Source organism: Nanorana parkeri, unplaced genomic scaffold (genome assembly GCF_000935625.1).
Source record: "Nanorana parkeri isolate BGI_ZX_2015 unplaced genomic scaffold, ASM93562v1 scaffold264, whole genome shotgun sequence".
In the NCBI taxonomy this organism is placed as follows: domain Eukaryota; kingdom Metazoa; phylum Chordata; class Amphibia; order Anura; family Dicroglossidae; genus Nanorana; species Nanorana parkeri.
Genome location: NW_017306532.1, coordinates 1503461 through 1522568, shown reverse-complemented (window position 1 = coordinate 1522568; position 19108 = coordinate 1503461). Strand labels below are relative to the sequence as shown.

General features: G+C 42.2%; 1 protein-coding gene across 1 annotated transcript in view; it reads left to right on the top strand.

Annotated features, from left to right (window-relative positions):
• FAM120B (family with sequence similarity 120B) overlaps positions 1 to 19108 on the top strand; it is a 111960-nt gene that overhangs the window by 69493 nt on the left and 23359 nt on the right. Inside the window, exons 6-10 of the mRNA XM_018557049.1 lie at positions 351 to 557; positions 7878 to 7989; positions 17529 to 17660; positions 18153 to 18161; positions 19006 to 19077. Coding sequence (XP_018412551.1) covers positions 351 to 557; positions 7878 to 7989; positions 17529 to 17660; positions 18153 to 18161; positions 19006 to 19077 — 532 coding nt within the window. The remainder of the gene's footprint in view (positions 1 to 350; positions 558 to 7877; positions 7990 to 17528; positions 17661 to 18152; positions 18162 to 19005; positions 19078 to 19108) is intronic.

The following is a 19108-nucleotide window of genomic DNA, read 5'->3' as shown; positions in this document are numbered from 1 at the left end:
ACTTTGTTCTGGCCAGTCCAGTATGATAGGGAATGCCAGATATGTGGACACAATGCCTGCACATCATATGCCTTTGATTTATAATATCCATAAAGATTTCTTCAGCTGGCCAACATTTTTAAAATGCAAAAACTGCAACAGAGAATTGTTCACTACAAAAAAAACGGCATTTCGATTTATTTGTGGAATTTCCGCCTTCTTTGAAATCTTACTTACTAGCCTTGAGTTGTGCTTAATATCCTAATACAAAAATGGTTCGTTTACAGAATGGTTTGTTGTCTTTTGTATTCAATTTAAACAGAGTATATGATTTTCATCAGTATCATTTATAAAAATGTGTTTTTCCACAGCATCCTTACGTGGATTCCATAGCAGTTCATCTTGCTTTTCTCTTTCTTCGTGGACTGATTACATTAATGGGAGCAAATTGTGCCTGTGGCTATCCTTTTACAATGATGGACCTGATGCCATGGAACACATTTGATGGCAATCTGTTTCACCAGAAGTATCTACAGTGTCATGGACAGAAACCTGCACAGGAGATATTAGAAAGAAATGTGAGTAATAATGTTTGATGATCATTGTAAAATAATAATATAGACTATTGCAAACATGTTGATGTCACAAATTTGATGGATGTTAAAACAATCTTCCCATCTTATTTGCGATGCATTTTTAGGTACAATCCAGTCAGAATTGGGAAATTAGGAATAAATACAGAGATCACAGCCAATCTGTTCAGAGGTTTTTTGTCCAGGAATAGTTTTATACTCCTGCAATCTAGGTAGTGTGTGGTATAAACCTTTACATCCACTATTTGAACTGTTGGGGTTACAACCCTGATGGGAATGCTGGGTTGTTGAATAGTGGAGCCAGTGGGGTATGTGGGGGAAGGAGAGCAAATGCTTGACATGCAGTGTCCCATAAGGGTAGTGAATAAGAGTGAGTAAGGGCATTAAATTGCTGCAGGTTGTTTCGGCAGCAGCCACATAAGGAGGTCTGTTAGTTAAAGGAGAACTATGAGGTGAGTGAAAATCACTCAGCATCACAGTTCTAGCCAACCTGTGACAATGAAACTTTCACAGGTCGGCTCAATAGATTGGGAAGTGAGCGAACACATACCGTCGCGCGCTCACTTCTCGATCCTGTCCCTGCAGAGAGCCATGACTGTTACTCACGGCTCCCTGCAGGGATTCCCCCTCTCCGATCCTTCAGCACAGACTGGAGGAACGGACGGGGGAGGGGCGGGTACAGCTGGCTCTGCCTCTAGTTAGGCAGAGCCAGCTGTAAATCACACAGCTGGGTGGATCTCGACAGTAATGTCGGGATCCAACCCGACTGCGGCGGTCTCAGTATACCGCGAGCTGTAGCTCGCGGTATACTGAGCTTTGGCTCACGGGAGGACGCTAGTTTGTGTCCTACCGTAACCCTTAGGAGAACTATGGGGAAAAACACTTACCCCATAGTTCTCCTTTAAGGATCACCCATCTAAGATTTAATGTGTATGTAATCTGGTTTATAAGTGTTGGCTGCCCTCTTAATATCAAAACAATTTTAATGGCATTTTTAACTGATCAAAAGGGGAGCAAATAAGAGACGTTTATTGTTAGGGATTACATACACTTTAAATCAGATAGAAGCTTTTGAAGCTTTTTGGTGTAGGCAAACTATGGGGCCCTGCATACGGCTGTCATTGGTTGGCATGATAGGAATTATACTTTTTTACCAGTGGGAATGTTAAAGGTAGCTCAATTCTGTTTTAAATGTGCTTGCCGCCAATATGGATGAACATTATGTCCTTTTAGACCTAAGTCTTTACAATGCTATTTATTTTTTTGACCGTTTTGTAGAGCGTTCATCGAGCGTAGGACGCGCTACAAAACGGTCAGGTGTGAATGGGGCCTGATAGTGAGGGTGTAGTAAACAGCTACATTTACAGTTGTAATAAATATGCATGAACTGTGCTCCTGCCAAAAACTAGTAAATCTATACAGCCACTTTTCTAATCCAGACACTCTTGCTAGACAGTATAGCTATGTCCTGACCTCACTTTTCTCCACGACAACCAAAGCTTGATAATTGTTACGTTGACAGCTTTGCACTATGCAATAAAGCCTGCTTGGTTTTAGCTGGCCATAAACAATGGCAATTTAACAGAACAATCGAACTTTCAATTTAATTTTCTGTTGAAATCACAAAGCAATCAGAGACATAAAATGTTTGTTTCCATTGACTGCAGGAAGATAGGATGTTAATATATAGATAAAAATCAAATCGTTTGAAATCCAATCGTATTATGATCGAATTGCTGATCGCTCAGCTCCGGGTCTTCTTCCTGCAGAGAGTGGTGATTGTCAGTCACCACCCCCCACAGGTATTCCCCCATCCTCTCTCTGTTCCTCCAGCACTCATTGGAGGGACAGACAGGGGAGGGTGCTGCACAGCTGGTTCTGGCTCCAGAGACACAGAGCCAGCTGTCAATCAGGCAGCGGGTTGGATCCCAACAATATTGTTGGGATCTTTCCCTCCTGCTGCGCAGCTTTGCACTGTTAGCAAGTAGCAGGCAGTAGCTGGCTAGATGCTGTCTTTGTGTCAAATGAGTATGTTAATAAATGTACTCCTTTGACCCAAAAGTGGACTGAAGCCAAAAAAAGATTTGGCTTTCGTTCTCTTTTTAACTTTTGTGTGGTAGATTGCGTAGTTTACTTGCAATTGTACTTGCAATACCTGATGGCTCACAAGTGGTTGAAATTGCCTGAAAATTGTAGGGCCAGCTGTAGGCCTCATGCACATGGTGATCAAAGCTGCAGTTAGGGATTCCTGCAGCAAGAACCATGCAAGGAATCCCAAGTGGGTCTGTATAGATGCGGCCACTGTGCCCATTGGCGGAGCTGCTTGTGCCTGGACACAGAGAGATTGCGTCCAGGGACAAGCATCTCTCCCAAGGTAGGTAGTTGTTCCATTCATGGTTACATGCAGTCAGATGTGGCCACTGTCAGCCTCTCATTCACTTGAGCGGGCACAGCTGCTGCACCTTTACTGACCCCCTAGTATTTCTGGCACAATAATCCTTAGGTTAGAACTAGGGATGCACCGATATATGAGCGCTGTGGGAGGAGAGCGCTGTGAGCAGCCAGCGTCTCTCCTCCCACAACGAGCAGCCTCCTATCACAGATCGGGAGAGCAGTGTGGGCGGAGACAGCCCGCGCTGTCACAGGAGGCTGAGCTCTCCTCCCTGCACCGCTTGCTCAGCCTCCTGTGGCAGCTGTCAGGAAGGAGAGCATGTACAAACACTCAGTGATCGGTGATCGCTGAGTGTTTGTAAAAAATTGAGGACATAGCATGTTTACTATATCCTCAATTATGAATGAATGGGAAGTGATCTACAACACCTCCTGTTCATTCTTGATTGTGGTTATAGTAAACATACTCTGTCCTCATGTTATGAATGGGCAGGAACATGCAGTATAGAGGATTCCTGTTCATTTATAACAGGGGCTGCAGAAAAAAAGATTGAGGACTTTGTGTCCTCAATCATTTTTTTCTATTTTAAAAGGGAAATATCAGGGGTCTGTTTAGACCCCCAATGATTCCCCAAAGCCCCTGAAAGTAAAGTAAAAAATAAAAATATTTAATAAATTATTAAATAAATATAAAAAAATTAAAACGTTTATAAAAAATAAATAAAATAGAAAAAAAAGAAAAAATTAAAATAAAAAAAACATTTTTGGTTTCGGTTTTGGCCTGATGTTTTTTCTTAAATTTCGGTTTCGCTTCGGTTTTGACATTTCCATTTCGGTGCACCTCTAGTTATAACCACAGCTTTGATTGCCGCGTGCATGAGACCTTAATCGGCAGCACCTTCCTCTCCCAGTCTGAATACTTCTGTGTATAGCAAAAGTCTAATATAATGACAGATTGACAATTATGTAAAAGCAGGTATAAGTACTTATTATTAATTACAAAACTTTACTAAAAGGTTGTCTTCTTATGTCTGCCTACACAAAATGTTTGGTCTTATTGCCTTTACAGCAGTTGATTGCTGAGTTTCTGTGGTATTGTGCCGTGCATGCTGTGTCATTCTGCTCATAATTCATCTTGAAAGTATTTAGATCTATGGCACAGTGGGCACCTTTACAAAACTTGCAGTAAAGGGATTTGTATTGTAAATGAGATGTAGGCGTGCCTTAGCTGTAGTGATTCTGCAGATTTATGGTAGGATTACATTGTTTGTTATTACTATAAGCATATACATATCTTTATTGTTTACATTTATAGTAGAGGTTGTTTAGCATAAAAAAACTTGCATAATAAGCATTCCATGGAAGAATATGTAAAATAATAACATGCCATGGAAGCGAGTTACTTATAAAAATACACAACCAGCATCTTTACTAATGTGTACACACTAAACATTGTACTTTGTTTTATAAACATAGACTATGGAATTTTTTTTCTGGATTTAGGATTTTAACTGGTCAGGGAATTTTAAGCTCATATGACATTATTAAAGTGGATTTTTTTTTTTCTTTGTAGGTTTGGTTAAGCAAGTCATACACGCTTCAAATTCCCCACAGTTAGCCCCACGGGGTTCTTAATTAGAACCAAATATAGGACAATAACAGGGCCACTTCTGACAGTAGAGTCCAATATGGTATTTTATTTATAAAGATCAATAGAATTAAACAGCCAACACACTTTGGTGGGGTCCACACTATCCCCCTTCTTCAATGCTTATGAGTTACTTTTGTTTCTTAGTTAATTTTGAATGTCCTGGACATAACAATAATAGACAGTTGTAGTGAATGACTTGAAGTTTAGCAGAAGGAACATGAATCCAAGAGAAGTCTGGATCTCCTTTTGCTCCATCCATCCGTGCCTGCACTGTGTCTACGGGTACTCTCCATACGAGCAGGGTGAACCTGGGGGTCATGACCTGGGGTCAGCACGCAGCTAAGTCCAAACTCTGGTGAGGACGTCCCTGGCAGAACACCGGCTGGCCCTTAGATTCCATGCACTGAGGGATCCTGTGTCACCTGTAGGCTCACACCCCTAGTACCGTGACAATCCTTCTCTGAGTCCAAAACATTCCAAAGGAACTAAGGTACAAACCCATAAGCCCTGATGAAAGGGGATATTGTGGACCCCTGAAACGCGTTGGCTATTTCATTCTATTGATATTTATAAATAAGATGCCATCTTGGACTCTACTAGCAGCAGGGGCACCCCTTTATTGTTCTTTAATATGGGGCAGACAGAGTTGGAGGAAAGATACAGACTCAAGTCTGGTCACTGACCTGCACTATACAAGAGAGATGTCTGTGCTCAAATCCAAATTCATAAATATCAAAATATAAAAGGTAAACATTAAAAAAATAACGCAAGATATACTCACATAAGACATGGCTGTTTCCATTTAAGTTTTTTAAAGAGAAGGTTAGTAAAAGGAAGGTTAACTATGGGGGTTTGGGAAGGAATATGTCTAGTCTAATGTAGGGGAGTACAATAAGTCTAGATAGCTCATTTTTCCTAGAGGAGGAAGGTCAGAGTTACCATTTTTAAATTCAGTGCTACAAAAGTTTATTTTGTGCTAACACATAGAAGATATAATCAAGCCGTGCACATTGGAATCCTAATCTTCTTTTTTCACTCTCTGGGGTAAGGTTGAAGGTGGGGATCGAGTACTATTCATTTTGAATTTATCAAGAGGAATATTGGATTTAAAGAAATGATAAAAAATATTTCAATCGGGAAAATGAATCTGGCAGATGAATAGTACTGAATAGTAATAGTTGCTGCAGATAACCAGATTAAATCACATGTACACCATACATTAAAGGGTTATCGGTGGTATAATGCAGCAATATCTGTCCTTGGCCATGTGGCCACCTTTACCCCTTTTTCATGTGACTACGTATGCTGAATTTTTCTGTGTTGGAGGTTAAGTGAAAAATAGAAGGTTCAAATACAACCAAAGCATGTTAAGCTTTTCCTTGACATTGCCCGTTGTCGACTTAGACATTCTGTTTACCTGTTTTCAAATCCGTCATTATGTTCGGCTTCTCATTTCTGAAATCACGAACAATACAAAACATATTTTCAGCATGCAGAAAAGAGTATTTGTCTTTCTTGCCATGATTCCGCATTCCAAAAGCACCTGTGCAAATACATCTCCGCATGGCAATGTGATTAATGGTTTATCATCACAAAGCCTGTCCACCTTTCCGGAGTGGCCCAGTACAGAGTCTCATATGTACTTCATAGCTTATCATTGTGCAACCCTTCATGGAGCTTCTGTCTGTCAGTTACTGATAGACATGTCAGAGAATAGACGGGGCACCCGCAGCTCCCAGCCACGGAGGACCATTCATGCAATTCAAGTCTGGAACATGTAGAGTCACTGCTGAATTTTAACAAAAATATCTTCAGCCTTCCTTCAAAAGAGAAATGTATTTGTTACATCTAAATCTGTGAACAGAAACATTTATTGAAAATGAGAAGTTATAATATATAGTATAACCAGGAGCTGTGCGCAGCTGTGTTTATTTTCATTTGAAGATTTAGAATATCACTTATCATTTTATTCTGGAAGGGAGAGGTGCTCAGATGTTAGTGAGACTTGAATTTGTTTACAAATAATGTAGATCCCAACAAAACTAACATCTTGCCCTTTCCCAAAGGTCCTTTAACTGGATCTTAACATCAGAAGGTGGAGTCCTGATTATGTGACCACTGTGATTGGCTGTCATAGCGAACATATGATCGGGAGCCCATCCCACTGGCTCCCAATTATTGACAATGACCGGATGCTGTCTTCGACAGCTCTGTTGTTGCGCTGTGAATGCTCTCTGAGCACACAACAGCAGAGCCCATAGACGCATGTATGCAGCAGCTGGATGTTGAGGTCCACCTGCTGTGCTTCCCGTTATGCTAGCGGGAAGAGGTTAAAGATGAACTCCAGACCGATTAATCGTATGAATGTAGCTCTGGTTTCAGTAATACAACATTACATTTACTTATTTTAAATGCAAGTACCTACAATTGACCTGGTATCAACCTCTTGCAGTCTTCTGTACAGTACAACAGAACATAGACTGGGTGATGGAGAAGCAGCACAACAGCGGCCAGTCAGTTGTGCTGTAGTGCAAGTAACATGCTCGGTCCCCCTGCAGTCGGCACTCACCTTTCTCTTCCTCCGCTCCAGCTATGAAATGTCTCTCAGCATCCTCACGTCTAATGCAAGTCAATGAACCTGCATAAGACGTGATGTCAGTGGTCCTTAAACCGCCGGAGCCCAGAAGAGAAGAGGCTGTGTGGATCGGCCTAGCAGACCGAGGATCAGGTGAATAAATCTGCTTGGGAAGTAGAAGGAACAAGGCCAAGCTTAAATTTGACAGAAATGTTTGATATTTGTATGAAACTTCAGCTAAAGATTTCTGAATCTCTAGATTGTTTTGACTTCCAAATTTCAGCAAAGGTAACACTCGCTTATGCAATTTCGTTATCATATGCTGACTTTGAGTTGTCCAGCTTTGTGACAGATTTACTTTAAAGAAGAACGTGTTGTTTTGTATGACACACAAGTTCATTCATCAATGGGTATTAGCCTTAGATCCATGTTTTTACAACCACTAAGTTATAAATTCCATCACAGACTTACTTTCTGCATATGTTTTATATTTACAGATACATGATCACTGCTCTGAGGATATCAGCATTGACACCAGTATTTACATTATATAAGGACATGTCTTACAGGATGTTTGGCATATGTTTGTGTATATTTGTGTAATGAATGTGTATATATCATGTTATTAGATTTTAGTAAGCAGTCATTGTAAGCTCAGTTTTACATTGTGAAATTATTTTACCGGCAGGATGCATTAATATCACAGTTTAATAAGCTGAGGACTCTGATTACTGATGCCTGTGCAGCACAGGGCAGGACCTTGAAGCCAAACCCTAAAGGAGAAAATTGGCCTTTGTCAGGTGAGTGAAACCATTATTACACAGCCCGATAGGATAAAGCTGCCCGTGCACTGCCCGAGTCCTACTGCTGTGTGTGGGCTTGACAACACCGACTCTGTTCAACGGAAGTCGACTTTTCAGTCACCTTTTTTTGAAGGAGATGGGACAAAAATTCTCGACTGAACAGTGCAGGGGCGTAACTAGAAATCACAGGGCCCCATAGCAAAATTTTGCCCCTTGCAGAGACCACCTGTTATCCCAAACAGCCCACCTGAGAGTGACCCTGCAGAGCCTACCATATACTCTCTATTGTGGGCTCTGCAGGGTCTCAGGTGGGCTGGTCACACCCCTCTTACCTATCAGACCCAATTCGCTGTCCGCCTCCTCCTCCACGGTTGCTGGCAGGCCCCGCCCTCTCCTCCATCACAGGGCCCAGCCTCCTCCTCCACAGCTGCCGATGCTGGGCCCAGCCTCCTCCTTCGCAGCTGCTGGCTGTCACTGACTCAGCAGCGGCTGTGAGGAGGTACACGCCGCTGCACAGATCACTGACAGGTTCTCAGTGATCTGAACAGCGGCATGTTCCTCCTCACAGCCGCCAGTGGCAGCCAGTAGCTTGAGATGCCATAGCGACCCAGGCGGCCCGCACGGCATCAGGGGGATGTCCTGGCCGAGCCCCCCTGTGCCCCAGACACCATAGCGGCCATCTGGGTCGCTATGGCGATTGTTCTGCCACTGGAAAGATGACTGCAGCCACTAAGCTGTAGTCACTGTTGGGGTATTCTGACTGCCAGAATACAATAGCACGGCTGAGGAGATTTCTCCATCTATACTACTTAGGATGGGTGAGGGAATCCAGCGTTCGTTCTGTTGCAGCCCTCGGGGCTGAACAAGACAAAACACCAAGTATATGGCCAGCCTAAGAAGTGAGCTACACACACACCAGCACGCCGAGCAAAAAAGACAAATGTAAAATTCTTCTGTATGCTGCCTGTGGCTGTGGGCAATGTTGATGTTTTTACTTCTTATTGTTGTTATTACACCAATTGATAAACAGACTTTCACCTTTTGAATATAAAGCATTGGCAGCCAAACGTAGCAAGATAGGTTATTAAACTGTTTGTGTACACATTCTAGAATACTTCTGTTGCATTCCATAACAACAGTTTCTGTATTGTTGTTTTGGCTGTTGAAGGGACAACAAGATGGGCCTTTACTGCAGCACTGTAATTTTGGCACGTATTAACTAGAAAACAGAAAAACAGATGCACTGTATTTACATCGCACAACTGTTTTCTTTTACAGTAAATTGATTTTTTTTTTTATTTAAATGAGAACAGAGAACGGATTGCAAACATCAAGGTGCATACAATGACCTGATGCATGTACAAAGTCTATTCTAATATAAAACATTGTATTAAACTCACAGTTCCTTCACAGTATCTATTGTAAAGCTGAACACAGCTATTACAGTTTTGCCAATGGCTATGTACTGCAAAAGGTTAACTAAGCAATGCATCCGATTTATAGATTTTAAGGTCGGCCTCCACCCTGCAAAGTTCTTAGCAACTTATTGTATAATCAGATTCTAATGGGTGTGGGTTAAAGCTGGCCATAGATATTAGAGGAGGTCAGATGTGTAGGTAGAATCAGACAGACATATGTGCCTAGCCAGTGCATGGCAATGCCACGGTGTAGTATGGCAGCTTTGGGACCCAAGACTCTCAGCCAGAGGGGCTGAGAGGGTCCAGAATGTGAACCATTTTATAAAGAAGAACCTGGCTTTTCAGGTTCTTCCAGGTTTTCCTAATTGTAGCTGGGATCTGGAGTTCTGGAGATTTCTTAGAGCTCTGGGTGTGATGAAATCTCCAGTCCTGGGGCCAGATGTTGCCAATGGCCAGCCTGGGCTGATCAGGTGGCTGAGAGCAGCCTCATTAGGAAGCCAGCTCAGAGGAGAGTTGTGGGTGTGCAGGGGACACATGGCCACAGGCAGACTCTGCTGCGTGCGCGAGGACAAGTGACACAGCCAGGAGGGCTGGAGAGGTCAAGAGGGTTGGGGACCCTGAGATACCTGTTAGAGAGACAGTGACCCATGAGAGGGGAATACTGAACCACTTGGAGCTAAAGAAAGCTGCTGAGCAATAATGAGGACAATACTGAGGGACTAGCACACTGGGAGTGTATGGGACAGCCAGATATCTGTGAGACCAAAACACGATCTTTTGATGAAAGTCCAATGAAGTGTTATGTTTCATTATGCTGAAGAAAGGTGAGTTATTTTGTGAAGTTCATGGATTGTTGACCTTTTGAATGAATAAAGACTGTCCTTTTTATGTTAAAGTCAGCTTCAGGAGCGGTCTCTTAGCGCACACCATTAGGCTATATTCCCCAATCTATCTCAATCCCTAAACCCAATGCCCCTATTTGTGTTTAGGTCTGTGGAGCATGTGCGCTGCAGACACCTCCAGGCACTTATTGCAGGATTGCATTAGGAATCGGACAAGGCTTTTTAACCTGTTCTATCACTGTTCCTCCTGATGAGCTTTGGCTGACAGTGTTTGGGAGTGCCCCACGGATTGGACAAAAATGGCCAGATCAGATATGCACAGACTGTCATAACGTACAGCTCTCTTTACCCCAATGCACCCTATGGAGTCCCCCTCCTGCTACATGACAATACATATGAATGTATTTAATACCCATGTGGTTAAAAAATTAACAGGCGCATGCAGTAACATGGCCAAACTGCTCTCCAGGAGAAGAGGAAACCATATTGCCAGTTACTGGGACCTCCTTATTCTTCAATTACACACAAATGCTTTATTTTCACCTGCTTTACTGAAGCTGAAATTATGTTATACATACCTCCCAACTTTCTGGAATAAGAAACAGGGACACCTTGCAGCACAATGTATTCAGGCAATAGACACAACTCTTCCATGCTTCTGGTTATGCAGACCATTACGAATTTATGTGCCAGAAATAGAGCTGCAGCTAACGATTATTTTCAAAATCAATTAGTTAGCCGATTATTACGTTCGGTTAATCGGATGAAAAATAAAATACATTTTTTTTAAATGGCTCCAGTGATGAACTACTAGTTTGTATTGAGATTGTAGTCCATCACAGGAGCAAGCTTGGAGCGGTGGAAGTAAAAAAGAAAAGTGTGGTGTGCAATATAGTTAAATGGAAAGTGTAAAATTATACAGCAATTAATTCAGAATGGCATCGGCTATAGAGGACTACAAATCCCAGCAATAGTACATTTTACAGCACAATGCAGAATACCGCCAGCTATAGAGGAATCCAACAAATCCCAGCAATAGTACATTATAGCTGGCAGTATTCTGCATTGCGCTGTATAATGTACTATTGCTGGGTTTTGTAGTCCTCTATAGCTGGTGGTATTCTGCATTGCGCTGTACAATGTATTATTGTTGGGATTTGTTGTACTCCGCTATAGCTGATGGTATTCCGCTGTATAATGTATTATTGCTGGGATTTGTAGTCCTCTATAGCTAGTGGTATTCTGCATTGTGCTGTATAAAGTATTACTGATGGGTTTTGTAGTCCTCTATAGCTGGTGGTATTCTGCATTGCACTGTATAGAGGACTACAAATCCCAGCAATAATACATTATACAGCGCAATGCCGAATACCACCAGCTATAGAGGACTACAAAACCCATCAGTAATACTTTATACAGCACAATGCAGAATACCACTAGCTATAGCGGACTACAAATCCCAGCAATAATACATTATACAGCGGAATACCATCAGCTATAGCGGAGTACAACAAATCCCAGCAATACATTATACATACAGTGTATAATGTAGGGTCATGGGAGAACACAAGCTAGCGTTCTCCCGTGACCCAAAGCTCAGTATACCGCGAGCTACACCTCGCGATATACTGAGAAGCCACAGCCGGGACGTATCCCGACAATACTGTCTGGATCCACCCAGCTGCGGGATTGACAGCTGGCTCTGCCTATCCAGAGGCAGAGGCAGCTGTGCCCGCCCCTCCCCCGTCCGTTTCGCCAGTCAGCGCTGGAGGATCGGACAGGGGAGGGGGGAATCCCTGCAGGGAGCCGTGAGTGACAATCACGGCTCTCTGCCGGGATAGATCGTGAAGTGAGCGAGCGACGGTATATGTTCGCTCACTTCCCGATCTACTAAGCCGACCTGTAACAGTTTCATTGTCACAGGTCGGCTCAGATTATGAGGCTGAGGGAAAATCACTCGCCTCATAATTCTCCTTTAAGATGCAGCTCGTTGGTGATCTGATTACAGGGCTCAAGCAGCAAATAACACAACAACGAGATTGTGTAAAGCAGTGGTTCTCAACTGGTGGGTCGTGATCCAAAGATGGGTCGCGACCCCATGTTCAGTGGGTCGCTGCATGCATTCCACTGCACTAGGAGAGAGGCTCCTCAGCCTCCCCCTAGTGCAGCACTGTCAGTTCTCCTGCCGAGCAGCCATTTAAAATATGCTGCCCTGTGCTGAGTGTCAGCTTGTGGTGGGGTGGGCTGGGGCAATGGCCGTGAGGGAGCTCCATCCATACATGGATTGCTTACAGCTCCCTTGTGTGCCCTTATGGCTACAACTACCACGCAATTGCACCTACTGTTCATTCTGGTGGGGGAATTGCTGGTGGTGTGCTGCGTTGCAATTCATTTAAATAGCACCCTAAACACACCTCCTACCCATAGTTTGATTGCACCAAAACATGCGGTACTGCATTGCCGGGCATTCCATTGTGGTGCGACTTGGGTCGCGACTTAATGACCAAGGACAAATGTGGGTCCTGAGGTTATACAGGTTGAGAACCACTGGTGTAAAGGGTATCATTTGTTTGGAAAGAATATAATGTGAGAACACCATAGGCACAGGCTAGGTGCCCAACACCTTACTAGCTCAGGAACAGCTGCCCCCTCTGCTTTCACCTAGTTAGAGCCATGTCTGTAAGATGATTTTGTCATCAGTGACACTTTGCCAGCTATAGAATCACACAATTCAGCTTAGTTATCACTCTGTTGCTATCTGTAAAACTTGCTGAAAGTGAATCACAGGAACAAAACTAGTTCATGCAGAAATGCAACAACTTCATAGGACAAAGTAAGCCGAATCTGTGAGTCTATTGCTGTTGAAGAGTCACCAGCAACTTATGTGCCCGCGTGACTTGGTCCTTTGTAGACGTGACAGAAGCATAGACAAGGGCTGCCATAGCATTTATCTATCAACCAGAAAGGGGTGACTGGAAATGCCAAGACATTCAGCTGTTTGTTGTGTGGGCAGCGTCAAGCCAAGATTTCGAAATCTTTTCGGCCTTACTACTGCATAGAAACACCAGGTATTATTTGTTTTTCTAATGCTTTTTGTTGAAGTGACACGCATAGAATGCTGCTGAGCCATTAGTTACGTTTATAAAGGTACATATCACTTACATCAATACCGTGGCCATGTTGGTGATGAGTGAAGATTTCAGTTTTATTCATAGAATCCCTGTGTGATTTATAAGCACATCCAGATCACTTCCATTCTTGTGTTCTATGACAAGCGTTCTATTAATTTTTCTTTTCTTGTTGACACAGTTTTGGTTTAAGCACATACTCTGATACATATACTTGCTTGCTCTTTGCTTCCAGATGACATTAGCATTGTTGTACCTTAATCCTCGTAGCATTCACTGCAATTCTAATAAAAAATATAGATACTTTCAGGAGACAACCCGAATATTCTGAGGCGTGGGCACATGATAAAACATTGCTTTTGTTTTCAGCATTATCATTCAATCTAGTGATGTGTAAAAGCAAAAAACTTTGTATCCAGCAACCAACAAATTAAAGCCCACTAGCCCAGGAAATACCAGGAAAGAAGAACAATTCCAGGATTCTTTTTTTTTTTTTTTATTACCCCTTGCAGTAGGGCTACCTCCAAACTGCAAGAGTTAAAAGATAGCTATGAGGTAAGTGTTTTTCCCCATAGTTCTCTTAAGGTTCACGGGAGGACATATACAGGTGAAACTCGAATATTTAGAATATCGTGCAAAGTTCATTTATTTCACTAATGCAACTTAAAAGGTGAAACTAATATATGAGATAGACTCGTTACATGCAAAGCAAGATAATTCAAGCCGTGATTTGTCATAATTGTGATGATTATTGCTTACAGCTCATGAAAACCCCAAGAACCCCAAATCCACAACCTCAAAAAAGTAGATTATTACATGCAATCAATAAAACAAAGATTGTACATAGAACAATATCGGACCTCTGAAAAGTACAAGCATGCATATGTACTCAGTACTTGGTTTGGGCCCCTTTTGCAGCACTTACTGCAATTACTTTTGCACGATATTCTAATTATTCGAGTTTCACCTGTACTAACCTCCTCCCAAATCTCAGTATATAGCAGGCAACTTAGAGCGCCGCAGCCGGGACAGATTCTGACAATACTGTCTGGATCCACCCAGCTGCATGAGTGACAATTGGCTCTGCCTATCTAGAGGCAGAGCCAGCTGTGCCCGCCTCCTCCCCGTCCGTTCCTCCAGTCAGCGCTGCAGGATCAGAGAGGGGAGGGGGGGGAATCCCTACGGGGATCAGTGGCTGACAGTCACCGCTCTCTGCAGGGAGGTCATTGGAAAGTGAGCTAGCGACGGTATGCATTCGTTCACTTCCCGATCAGTACAGCCGACCTGTGACAGCTTCTTTGTCACAGGTCGGCTGTAACTATGAGGATGAGTGGAAATCACTCACCTCATAGTTCTCCTTTAAGTGCTTGTTTTGGTCTAGGAATGAAAGTAAAGAAATACAGTCTCTGGATCCTCTGTCCTGCCTGGCTGATAGACCGGTCCGCACAGCCTCTTCTCCCCCGGGCTCCAGCGGTCTAAGGACCTGTGATGTCTTCTCTTCTAATGCAGGTCTATTAGATGTGAGGATGCCAAAGGCAATACCACAGCCAGGGTGGAGGGGGAGAGAGGTGAGCGGTCAAAGCCACAGGACCGATGATCAGGTGAGTATATCTTGTTTATCTCTGCCCCTAGACCAAAACAAGCACTTAACCCTTCCCGTGCTGGGGAAACATTTACAGCAGCAGTATTTGTTTTTCTTTACAAAATAGGGTTTAAACCCTATAAATTAAAGCTGACCATTGTCTGTCCCAATTCCTGTAACTGTCACTTTTGCTGGACATCTTGACCTGAATGTAAAGATGGCTAAAATATAAAGGCCTGTGAAAGGGGAAAAAAAAGATGAAAACATTTTCTGAACTCTCACTACTGGCATTACCCAAATACAGTTACCAGAATACAATAGCTTTCACTATAGTGGTCCTTGCTCTTGGGACGGATCCTGGAAAGTTCTATTAAAATGGCGACTATTCTTCCACTTTAATAAGGAGACATGAAGGTGAACTTTCTACCACTTCAAAAAGAAGACATTGCTATACTCCCCATAAACAATATTAACCTTTACAGCCTTCTTGGGATTTTATGATTGGCACTATGATTCACGTTTTCTCTGTAAGGTGTGTATGTAATGAGATTATTGCTCTGTCGCTACCAGAAAATGTGTAACCTATATTTGTATAATCAAGGTACTGTATACATCTTTTTGGTATTCATGAGATGTTCCTATATATTTAACGTTATTATGGGTTGTCATGAATGTATATTATGTACAGGTGAAACTCGAATAATTAGAATATCGTGCAAAAGTAATTGCAGTAAGTGCTGCAAAAGGGGCCCAAACCAAGTACTGAGTACATATGCATGCTTGTACTTTTCAGAGGTCCGATATTGTTCTATGTACAATCCTTGTTTTATTGATTGCATGTAATAATCTACTTTTTTGAGGTTGTGGATTTGGGGTTCTTGGGGTTTTCATGAGCTGTAAGCCATAATCATCACAATTATGACAAATCACGGCTTGAATTATCTTGCTTTGCATGTAATGAGTCTATCTCGTATATTAGTTTCACCTTTTAAGTTGCATTAGTGAAATAAATGAACTTTGCACGATATTCTAATTATTCGAGTTCCACCTGTATATTATGGTTGAAATGTATATCTAAAGGTCTCCAACTTCAAGGCATTTTAGCAGTATGTTATGTTTTAAACAAACCATGGTGTTTTAACCTTTTGTACTTATATTTAAGTGTTTACAATTTGAATTACAGGATGTCAATTATTGGTTCATAGTAGTCCATGAAAGAGGTATTTTGGTTTAATGGAGAACTATGAGGTGTGTGAAAATCACTCATCCTCATAGTTCGAGCCGACGTGTGACAATGAGACTGTCACAGGTCGGCTCATTAGATCGGGAAGTGAGCGAACACATACCGTCGCTCGCTTACTTCTCGATCATGTCCCTGCAGAGAGCAGTGACTGTCATTCACGGCTCCCTGCAGGGATTCCCCCCTCCCCGCTCCGATCCTCCAGCGCTGACTGGAGGAACGGACGGGAGAGGGTGCGGGTACAGCTGACTCTGCCTCTAAATAGGCAGAGCCAGCTGTCACTCACGCAGCTGGGTGGATCTCCACAGTAATGTCGGGATCTGTCCCGGCTGCGGCGGTCTCGGTATACCGCGAGCTCTAGCTCGCTATATACTGAGCTTTGGGTCATGGGAGGATGCTAGTGTATGTCATCCCGTGACCCTAAAGAGAACTATGGGGAAAAACACTTACCCCATAGTTCTCTTTTAAGTAAATCTCTTGTCCACAAAAATGTCACAAAATTATATTTCAGAATTCTTGTTTTAAACTTACAGTCGTTTTGAAGTTCAATTAGATGTATTAAAAATTATGCAATAGTTATAACCTATGCCAACCAGTTTTATTTGTATTTATCAAAGAGACTAAGATCTTTGCTGTACTCCAAAGCCTTACTCTAACTAGGACAAGGCCTACTAGAATTGTGTAATTATTCCAGACAAAAAGGGTGCATTCACCAATCATATAACTCCATGATCACTACTTGCAGCACTAGCTCACTTTGGGTTTTGTACCGATTTAAATAATAATAATGTAATATAATATAGTACCACAAGTTTAAAAATAGTGAACTGTTAATGGGGGACAATCGAACAGTGGAACACCGGTATGATGAACTATTAATGTGGGTCAATCAAAACAGAGTATAAATATGGTGAACTATTGCTGTGGTTCAATAAAAATGGAGTATGAGTATGATGAACTATTACTGTGGATTAATGAAAAATAGAGTATCTGTATAATAAACGATTACTGTGGATAAATAAAGAATGGAGAACCAGTATGATGAACTATCGGTATGGGTCAATCAAAAAGGGAGTACCAGTATGATGAACTGTTGATAGGAGTATGTAAAGAATAGAAAACCAGAAGGATGAACTGGATGGTGCGGTTCACTCAAAAACCAGTATGAAAAACTATTGGGGAGGTTTAATCAAATATTGATTACAGATACAATCGCATATTGGTGTAAGTCAATCACAAATGGAATACCAGTATGATGAACCGATGTGAATCAATCTAAAAATGTAGATTTAAAATGCTTTTTTGTTTTGTGTTTTTCCTCTACAGTAAGGTCCAGTTCTGGGCGTTCCCGCAGTTCCTTTAGTGGACATCAGCAATCTGAACACAATGTTCAGTATGACTATCATGGTGAAAGAAACCAACAGTGGAATGTTCATAGGCAGCAAAAGAAATACAGTGGTATGCGTGTAAACATATTGTGATATACAGTACAGATCATTACCACAATAAGTGACATGAGAAGACTGGGCCAATATGCCCACTATTTAGCTGACCTGCATAGTCAAAGAGATGCTGTGTTAATATAGTGAAAGGACAAAAGGGTCAAAAGCTTTATTTAAGACAATAATAAAACCACAATGCGGTTCAAAACACCCAGTCTACATCAATTTTAAAAGACATTGCTAACATACATTACCCTGTGTGATCGATCTACCCATATAAACCACTTCAATCATTCAGGAAACCATATTGTCCCAGCATCATTTTGACTGTTTTCAACTAAAATGAAGAGTTACTTGTGTCATAATCAAACTAATCAAATGAAGCACAAAGTTAATGTGCTCCTGCTCTGTTGTATCTACTCAATGAACAGCAATGGTATGGGTGTACTGTATATTGGCCATATATAAATAAATGTTTTTAATAGCTTATACTGTAACCTTTTGCCAGGAGGATTTGGTAGAGAAGATCAGTATCATCAGTATGCCAGGTCCACTTAAAAAAGTTAATGGAGTAGCACAGTGGCATAGTGGTTAGCGCTTCTGCCTGGCAGCACTGGCAGTTCCTGGCCCTGGTTCGAATCCTGGCCACGTGACTATCAGCAAGGAGTTTGCAGGTTCTCCCTGTGCTTGTGTAGGGGTACTCCGGTTTCCTCCCACACTCCAAAGGCATGCTGTTAGGTTAGTTGGCTCCTGTCTAAATTGGCCCTCATATGTATGCATGTGAGATAGGGACCTATCTCACATGCATAGGAGGTTGCAAGCTCCTTGAGGGCAGGGACTGATGTGAATGTGCAACTATGTGTAAAATTGTCAGTGCTATACAAATACTAATAATAAGGGAAACATTTTTCCAGGCCACAAACAGTGAAATACCTTCTCAGAAATAAACACTGCATACTTACCAACATTTCAGCGCTCATCCCTGCAACACAGTTAACCCTGCCCACAGTCTGCCTCAGGCTGCCCGCCAAGTGACCGGATAATCCCAGCCAGTCCCCGCCCATTTGCCGGGGTGGCCCACCCAAACCTTGCCTTCAAATATCACCATAATGAATGCCTGTTTGAGTTACTGCATATTCACGGCAACTCAGATAAGGATGACACTGTGATTCGGGGATATTGACCGGGAGAGAGCATCACCTAGACTGGGCTCTAAGATGGGGGACTGTCCTGGCAAATCTAGGACAAATGGTATCTATAAAACTGCCCAATGACTTTATAATTTGTTGGAAACAATGCACCTTTTAATGTAAATCTAAGTATTCCCAAGACAAATGATTTGTTAAATTCTTTTTACATAGGACAGCATGCACCCTTTGAAGACACAGAAGGTCCTTACCAAGGGGATTATGAATACGGCGAACATAACACAGGTAATAGATTATGAACTTGAACGTGGTTTAT